The sequence below is a fragment of the Trichechus manatus genome, unplaced genomic scaffold (assembly GCF_000243295.1).
Source record: "Trichechus manatus latirostris isolate Lorelei unplaced genomic scaffold, TriManLat1.0 scaffold00194, whole genome shotgun sequence".
NCBI lineage: Eukaryota > Metazoa > Chordata > Mammalia > Sirenia > Trichechidae > Trichechus > Trichechus manatus.
In genome coordinates, this window is record NW_004444130.1 from 1702768 (window position 1) to 1712374 (window position 9607).

At 38.8% G+C, this 9607-nt stretch overlaps 1 protein-coding gene across 1 annotated transcript in view; it reads left to right on the forward strand.

The window, feature by feature from the left end:
• HYDIN (HYDIN axonemal central pair apparatus protein) overlaps positions 1-9607 on the forward strand; it is a 359230-nt gene that overhangs the window by 94066 nt on the left and 255557 nt on the right. The window contains exon 10 of the mRNA XM_004387835.2: positions 3888-4111. Within this exon, the coding sequence (XP_004387892.1) occupies positions 3888-4111 (224 nt within the window). The remainder of the gene's footprint in view (positions 1-3887; positions 4112-9607) is intronic.

Here is a 9607-nt window from a genome sequence, read left to right on the forward strand (position 1 = left end):
ATTTTATTTTAGAAATGTTCCTAAATTGAACGTTTGTATTCTTATAGAGGTAATAATAAAAGCATGTGAGATTTTTATAGGAGGTAGTACTGGAGGTGACATATATCACTTTCATTCACATCATTGGCTATACCTAACTGCAAGGGAGTTGGAATCAACTCAACGGCAACCAGTTTGGTTTTTTTTGGTTAACTGCAAGGAAGTCTGGGAAATGGGCTTGGTGAACAGCAAACCTGACTGTGCCACAGGCATTGAGTAACTGGTTAGTGTTAGTGAGCACTGAGTTACTTTAGGGGTCTATATGCTGTGCCGGAAAAGAAGGCCTTTTGCTGGCCTTTCAATCCTTTGGGCTCTCAGCATCCCACTCTCTTCAGGTGGCGCAAGCCCGGCGGCCTATAGCCAACTCTGCTCTCAGCCACAGCTTAACCTGGCAGCGGGAGCAAGGTGCTCAGTGCTGTCAAGAGCTACCTATGGTGTCCTTCATCTCCGCATTTACTAGGGAGATTCTGGCCTTAATGGGATGATGTATAAGTTAAACAGAGATGTTAATATCATGATGATATTAATTTTAATGAAGAAATCACTCACATAACTGTCATAAATTTGAAAGTGCATACCTACTATGCTGCATTATCTTGTATTGAATTTTGAGAGAAGGAAGGAAAATAAAAAGGTACAGTAGTTGTTATTAAGCTTATATTCTGTCTGTAATTTACCCAGTAAGAATTTCCCTTACACCTTACAGACTGCACCTTACTTACAGCACATCAGAAAAAGACCTTTTGTTCTGATCCAGAATGGATAGAGTTTCCCTGAATGTAATAACAGTTTCTTACAAATTTAACAGAAGTGTACTTTATGCCACCATTTCCCACCCTCCCAGGTTTTAAAGTAAAGCAAACCACAGCATCCAGATAAGTGTGAAATGAGGTGATGCATCACACTGGACAGTTCTGAGAGCTGTGCAGTGGCAGAGAAGGACATGGTAAGGTGCTTCTTATGAGGATATTTTGCACTTTCTGCGTATTTAATGCTGATGCCTCATTGCATCTCTCTTTCCACTTGTTACATTACCTACTGGAGACAAATTTGAATAACTAGCTATTGCCCTTAGTCATTGCTGAGCTTAGCAGATACATAAAAAAGAAGCCATAACCCACTCACCCCCCCCCCACAATGAGTATACACTATTCCCCAGTGTAATTAGGAAGGAAAACAAATGAGAAGTGAAGTTCTATTATAAATATTCTCCTCTCCAAGGAGTTGGGCTGCAAGGGTAAAGGTGTTACCAGTAATCAAAAGGCTTTAGAATTTTGTCCCAAACGATTTGTTGGAGTCTGTATATGTAAGTAGGTACTCCCTTGTCAGGGGGAGAAAAATGACACGCATATTTTTGAAAATGAAGGAACTGACACCTTACAGAAAATCTGGGTAAAACATCGTCATTAACCCAAAAAAAGTCAGTCTGTGCATCTTCTCAGAAAGGAGAACAGAGTCATGAGTTGCCACTAATATATGTCAATCGCTTCTTAAACACAGTTAAACTGATCCTGCTTGGCCCTGGGGATATAAATAACAATCACTATCATTTATTAGCACTATTTGCCAGGCACTGTTCTAAGAGTTACATAAAAAGTAGTAGTAGTAGTAACCCCGTTTTACAGATGGGGAAACTAGGGCATGGAGAAGCTAAGTAGGTTGTACAAGGTTAACCAGAAAACCAAACCCATTGCCATCAAGTCAATTCCAACTCATAGCGACCCTGTAGGACAGAGTAGAACTGCCCCCATAGGGTTTCCAAGCCTGTAATCTTTACTGAAGCAGACTGCCACATCTTTCTCCCTGTGGAGTGGCCGGTGGGTTCAAACTGAGCACTTAACCACTGCACTGCCAGTGCTCCCTTGTATAAGGTTACACAGCTGGTAAGTCAGTGACAGAGCTAGGATTTGAACCCAGGCAGTTTGGCTTCAGAGTACCTGGTCATAATCATGTTGCTACATGGTCTTTTTTAAAAGGAATAAAGGATAAGGCATGATTCCTAGTAACCTGGGAACTTAAAACAAAAGAAGGAAATGGGAAATATATATTAAAAAGATAATAAACTATCAAGCAGCAGTTATTTATATATCCATTGTGATGCATTCCCTCGTCTCTTAGCTGAAGTAGTTGTCTTCCTCCATAAGGGACCCTGACCCTATCTTATAAATGCTTTTGATTCCCTCTTCCCAGCTTCTCAGGAGGTAGCCTCAGGGCATGGACCCATTCTTCTTCACATCCTCCCAGACCCCATTCCCTTGGTTATCTGGCCCTCTATTACAACAACAAACTTCGTTTGTGCTTACTCTAGGCCAGCCACTGAGTCAGGCACTCTGTATGCATCATCTCATTTAATACAAATATACTCAGTCTCATCTATCACACCTTCCTACAGCTTTGTCACTCCTTTCTCACTTTTCACTATTAATCTTCTGAGAAGAGGAATCTAGAATAGTCAACCACTATTTCCTCTACACTCATTCACTCCTTAAGCATTTGTACTCTGGCTTCTGCAGTCACACTCCATTGGAATTGCTCCCTTCTTCAAAGTCAGGGATGACCTCTAATTAAAAGTAAAAAATCTGTAACCTTTTCTCAGAGCCTGTTCTCCTTGACCTCTGTCCACATTTGCCCACTTCTGGAAATTCTCCTCTCTCAGCTGCAAGTTCCTGGCATGCCCCACCTTTTCTTGCTACCTTTTTCAATGTTTCTTTGCAATCTCCTGTGTTCTTTGTCCTCCAATGCCTTAAGTGTAAGTTGAGGACAATTCCTACATAATTCAAGAGAACATGCTGTTCACCCATTCAGGTGCAAAGACAGCACTGGCACAGGATTAGAGTGGTGTCTTTGGAAGCACAGAAATAGAAAAGTGTGGCTGTACTTCAGGTTCATGCACAAGAATTGTGGGAAGTGGGAGCAGGAGCAGTAGACTGAGGCCAGTTGTAGAGAATTCTCAATGCCAGATGTGAGTTCTTTACATATACACACAAAATCTAACATGTAACCAATTATGGACAACAATATGGTTCCAGAACACTAGCATATAGGAATAAAACTGTTCTAAAGCAAACTAATTCCTTGCTTAAGCATCCCAAAATAATTATCCAATAGAGGTTGAGATTAAAATATCCCAATAGGATGAAATCTAATAGCACAGCAAAGAGAATCCTTGTCCTTGAGGATCCACAATGAAGTCTCTTTTACATTCTTCAAGCTACGTTGTAAGCATAGGCTTAGGTAGTTCTTGCTCCTCTTTTCTGACTTGGTTTTTATTTTTCAGTATGCCTTTTAATTTCAGCCTTCTCATATGTATAATAGAAATACCTAACTCCCCTCAGTTACTTTATAGAGAGTATTAAAAAAAAGGTATTTTAAAGCTTTTTATCAATAGATGTGATTATAATCAGTCTTTATAGCATGACTATAATGTTTGATTAAGTCGAATCTAAAGAAAAACCTCCTTGCTGTCGAGTTGATTCCGACTGATAGAGACCCTACAGGACAGAGTAGAACTGGCTCGTAGGACTTCCGATGAGTGGCTGGAGGATTCAAACTGCCGACCTTACTGGTTAACAGCCATAGCTCTTAACCACTTCACTACCAGGGCTCCAAGAGGAGAGTAAAAATACAGGATTACTTTCTGGCTTGGGATTCCTATCTTCAAATATTCAAGACATCAGGTTGTTCATTTTTCCTCTAGAGCTTTTCTTTGGTTCTAATTCCTTTAACTTTCTGTGTGTTAACTGGTGCCAAACAATACAGTCACGTGATTATATGAAATAGATCAATTTAAGGCTTGGAAAAAGGGGTCCATTGTCTACCTTTTCATTCTTGCCTTTTTATTGATATAGACAATACTGTCCAACAAAGGGAGCATTGACACCCTCTTCAATGTAATGCCTCCAACTACGGCTTTGGGGGCCTGCTTTGTTTTCAATCCCAGAGAAGGCATTATCCAACCAAATGGAGTCCAAGCTATACAGATCTCCTTCAGTTCTGCCATCCTGGGGCACTTCGAAGAAGAATTCCTAATCAATGTCAACGGATCACCTGAGCCTGTGAAATTGGTCATTAGGTAAGGTGCATCTATTACTAATGTGGAAACTAACTGCAATTTTTTACCTACTGCTTTCTTGAACTTCAAAACTAGATCACATCTTGGATGTCCATAATTATTTTTGTTGATATGAACACATCAATATAAGGGGGTATTTTAAATTTTCACCAATATTTCCCTAGTGAAGATGTGTAACTTATTATTGTTACATGGATACAGTTGCTATACTTGAGATCTATTTTTTCTATAGGCTATAACCTTATAAAATAAATATTTAAACCTTTAGCTATTTTCTAATTACTCTCTATGTTTTAGAATGTTTAAGGAAAATAAATTATTAGAGTAACACCCAGAGAAAAACATCTTCTTGACTGAACTGTGGTTGTTATCACAGTTTCTCTAAACCTTCAACTTTATTTTTTTAAGGAAATTCTTTAAATGCTCTTACCTATGATGCCTGCGGGCATTACAAAAGAGTCTGCTTACAGTGTCAGTCAACCAAGGCTAGGCACTTTCAGCTTTTGTGCTAGAAGTCTTTTTATGGCTTTTCCAGCTGCTTGTGATAATTGAAAGTCATTAATATCAGAGTTTGTCCTCAGGTTTTGAAAAGAAGAAGTTATCTGTGACCAACCCATTAGGCAGATCTATAACTTTGATTTCTGGCACTTAGAAGGATCATATCTTCAGAACATATTGTTCTGACTCCATTTGGATTCTCACAGCACCAGGTTGTTAGTTACCACAGCTGTCTCTTATTATAGTTACTGTTAGCAGGACCACCCTCCATCTATAGCTTAGGTCCCTGTCTTAGTCATCTAATGCTGCTATAACAGAAATACCACAAGTGGATGGCTTTTAACAAAGAGACATTTATTCTCTCACAGTCCAGTAGGTTACAAGTCCAAATTCAAGGCATCAGCTCCAGGGGAAGGCCTTCTGTCTCTGTTGGCTCTGGAGGAAGGTCCTTGTGATGCATCAGTCTTCCTTGGTCTGGGAGCATCTCAGTGCAGGAACCTCAGGTCCAAAGGATGCACTCTTCTCCTGGCACTACTTTCTTGGTGGTATGAGGTCCCCAACTCTCTGCATGCTTCCTTTTCCTTTTATCTCTTGTAAGATAAAAGGTGATGCAGGCCATACCCCAGGGAAACTCCCTTTTCATTGGATCAGGGATGTGACCTTAGTAAGGGTGTTACAATCCCACCCTAACTCTCTTTAACATAAAATTGCAATCACAAAATGGAGGACAACCACACAATACTGGTAATCATGGCTTAGCCAAATTGATATACACATTTTTTGGGGGAAGTAATTCAATCCATGACAGTCCCCCTAGAGGCCTGGGGATAGCATAGAAATGAAACAGACACATTTGGATCCTAGGAAGCTTTATTCATCTCATGATGTCTACTGGAAATTCAGAATCTCAAGCTCAAAGGTGATTACCATTTCTTCTCAAACCCTTCCACCTATGTATCCCTAACAGCTAAGGAGAGTGATTACATGTACCTCAAGGGTTCAGTGGTTTGGCCAAGGCAACCTGCCTCAATCATAAAATTTTTTTAAGTCTCAAGGCTTATTTTAAGATTTCATCCATTTGTATTCTCTTTCATAGTACATTTGTGTATGCTTTAATAGTAAAAAAAAAAAAAAATGGGGTTGCTTTCCAAATATTTGAAGAACGTTGAATCTGTAAGAAGTTGGACTGTGCTTATCCTATCCCATGTCCTTCAGGGGTGTGCATAGTATGAGAAGGATGGGAGTACATTTTCATGTTGTGTGACCTTCAGCCCACCTCCCACCTTCACAACAAGTCACATTTCATGAGAAGGAGTGGATACATCATAATCATACTGTTGAAATCTGAAGAGAAAGAGAGAATCTTGAAAGCAACAAGAGAGAATTCATCATGTAAAAGTGATCATCAATAAGATTGATAGCTTATTTCTTATCAGAAACCATAGGGAGCTGAAGGCAGTGGGTTGAAATAGTCAGTGTTGAAAGAAAGAGACTGTCAACTAGGAATTCTATATCCAGAAAAACTAACCTTCAAAAATGACAAAGAAATTAAGACATTCACAGGCGAACAAAAATCTATGAGAATTTATCACTAGTAAACCTGCCCTGCAAGAAATACTAAAGAGAGTCCTTCACACTGAATATGAAAGGACACTAGACAGTAACTAAACTCCACATGGAGAAGTAAGGTGAACAAGTAAAGGTAACTACATAGGAAAATATAAAAGACAGTATAAATGTATATTTATAATGTTTCTAATTCATCTTTTCTCCTATCTGATTTAAAAGAAAACTACATAAAGCAATAATTGAAAATCTGTGTTGATGAGTATGCTGTGTATAAAGATGCAGTTTATATGAGTATAACAGCACAAAGGAGGGGGAGCAAATGGAGCTATACAGAAGCAAAGTGTTTGTATACTATTGAAATTAAGTGGGTATTAATCCAAACTAGACTGTCATAAATTAACATTGTTATTTGTAATTCCCAGGCAAACTACTAATAAAATAACTCAAGAATATATAAAAATAAATGGCAGGAGAATTACAATGATACACTGGAAAATATATATTTAACACAAAAGACAGCAGTAGTAAAAGAATAGTGAAACAAAAAAGACATAAGACATATAGAAAACTACAAAATGGCAGAGGTAAATCCTACCTTATCAGTAAAAGTAAATGGATTAAACACTCCAATGTAAAGGCAGAGATTCGCAGAGTGGACTAAAACAACATGATTAAATGATATGCTGTCTACAAGAGACACAAATAGATTGAAAGTGAAATCATGGGGAAAAAAATCATGCAAAATAGAACTAGAGTGGCTACAAATATCAGACAAAATAGGCTTTAGGACAAAAGTTGTTATTAGACAAAAGTGAAGTATTATATAATGCTAAAACGGTCAACCCATCAAGAAGATCTAACAACTATGATCATATATGCACCTAACAACAAAATACAGAGACAAAAACTGAGAGAATTGAAGGGAGAAATAGACAGTTCAGCAACAATAGCTGGAAGCTTCAATACTTCACTTTCGATAATGGATAGACAACTAGGCAGAAGATAATAAAGAAATAGAAGATTTAGACAACACTATAAATAAACTAACTAGACCTAACAGATGTATATAGAACATTCTGCCCAACGACAACAGAATACACATTCTTTTCAAATGTACATGGAACATTCTCCAGGCTGGATCATATGTTAGGCAATAAAACAAGTCTCAATAAATTTAAAAGGATTGATATCATACAAAGTATGTTCTTTGCCACAATGGAATGAAATTACAAATCAATAACAGAAGGAAATTTGTAAATTCACAAATAAAAGGAAATTAACACACTCTAAAAAACCAATGGGCATCAATGGATGCATGGATAAATAAAATGTGATATATACACACATGGAATACTACTCAGCCATAAAGAGAAATGAAGTCCGTATGCTTGCCAAAACATGGATGAACCTTGAAAACATCATGCTGAGCAAAATAAGTCAGTCACAAAAGGACAAATAGTGTATGATCTCACTTATATGAAGTAAGCAAGTATATAGAAACCAAAGATTATTTGTGGCTATCAGGTGTAGGAAGAAGGGGAAAAGGAGAAGTTTTTGCTTAGGGAGCATTGATTTTATGTTCATGGTAGTGGAATGATTTGGGAAAGGATAGAAAGAATGGTTGTACAACTTGAAGAATGGAATCAATGTCACTAAAATGTATATGTGGAAATTATTGAGTTGGGTCTTCCACTCTGAACAATAGGATTTAGGAATCCCCTAGAATACTGCTCAGAAATGGACCTGGATTAGTTAATACTTCAGTTGACCTGTTGAGGTCAAGTCTCCTGTTCTATCCTCTGGACATTTCCATTTTCCCAAACTCCCATTCCTCTCTCTTATTTTGTATTTTTGTTCCTGGTCTCTTTGAAAGAGAAGGTCAACCTGACTGTGGAAAAAATGTTTATGGGACTTTATGCCCAATCTAACCACGAAGTGCTAAGAGATATGTTGTTGTTGGGTGCTGTCAAGTGGTTTCCCACTCATAACGACCCTATGTACAACAGAACAGAACGCTGCCAGGTCTTGTACCATCCTCATAATCGTTAATGCTTGAGCCCATTGTTGCAGCCACTGTGTTAATCCATCTTGTTGAGGGTCTTCCTCTTTTTCCCTGACCCTCTACTTTACCAACCATGATGTCCTTCTCCAGGGACTGGGCCCTCCTGATAACATGTCCAAAGCATGTGAGATGAAGTATCACCATCCTTGCTTCTAAGGAGCGTTCTGGCTGTACTTCTTCCAAAACAGATTCGTTCATTCTTCTAGCAGTCCATGGTGGATTCAATATTCTTCGCCAACACCATAATTCAAAGGCATCAATTCTTCTTCAGTCTTCCTTACTCATTGTCCAGCTTTCTCATGCATAGGAGGTGATTGAAAACACCATGGCTTGGGTCAGGTGCACCTTAGTCCTTCAAGTAATATCTTCGCTTTTTAACTCTTTAAAGAGGTCTTTTGCAGCAGATTTGCCCAATACAGTGCACCTTTTGATTTCTTGACTGCTGCTTCCATGGGTGTTGATTGTGGATCCAAGTAAAATGAAATCCTTGACAACTTCAGTTTTTTCTCCATTTATGGTGATGTTCCTTATTGGTCCAGTTGTGAGGATTTTTGTTTTCTTTATGTTGAGGTGTAATCCATGCTGAAGGCTGTGGTGTTTGATCTTCATCATTAAGGGCTTCAAGTTCTCTTCAGTTTCAGCGTGCAAGGTTGTGACATCTGCGTATCAGGGGTTATTAATGAACCTTCCTCCAATCCTGATGCTGCATTCCTCTTCACATATTCCAGCTTCTCGGATTATTTGCTCAGCAAACAGATGGAATAAGTATGGTGAAAGGATACAACCCTGACGCACGCTGTTATGGACTGAATTGTGTCCTCCAAAAATGTACATCAACTTGGCTAGGCCATGATTCCCAGTACTGTGTGATTGTCCACCATTTTGTCATATGATGTGATTTTCCTGTGTGTTGTAAATCCTACCTCTATGATGTTAATGAGGCAGGATTAGAAGCAATGACATTAATAAGGCAGGACTCAATCTACAAGATTAGGTTACATCTTGAGTCAGTCTCTTTGGAGATATAAAAGAGAGAAGTGAAAAGAGAGACAGAGGGACCTTCTTACCACCAAGAAAGAAGTGCCAGGAGCAGTGTGTCCTTTGGACTCAGGGTCCCTGTGCTGAGAAGCTCCTAGACCAGGGGAAGATTGATGACAAGGACCTTCCCCCAGAGCCAACAGTAAAAGAAAGCCTTCCCCTGGAACCAGCATCCTGAATTTTTTTTTTTTTAATTGTTGTATTTAAATGAAGTTTACATTTCAAGTTGGTCTCCCATACAGAAAGTTTTTTTTTTTACATAGTTATGAGACCCCAACCGCCCACCCCATTCTGCGACAGCACACTCCTCCCCTCCGCCCCTGATTCCC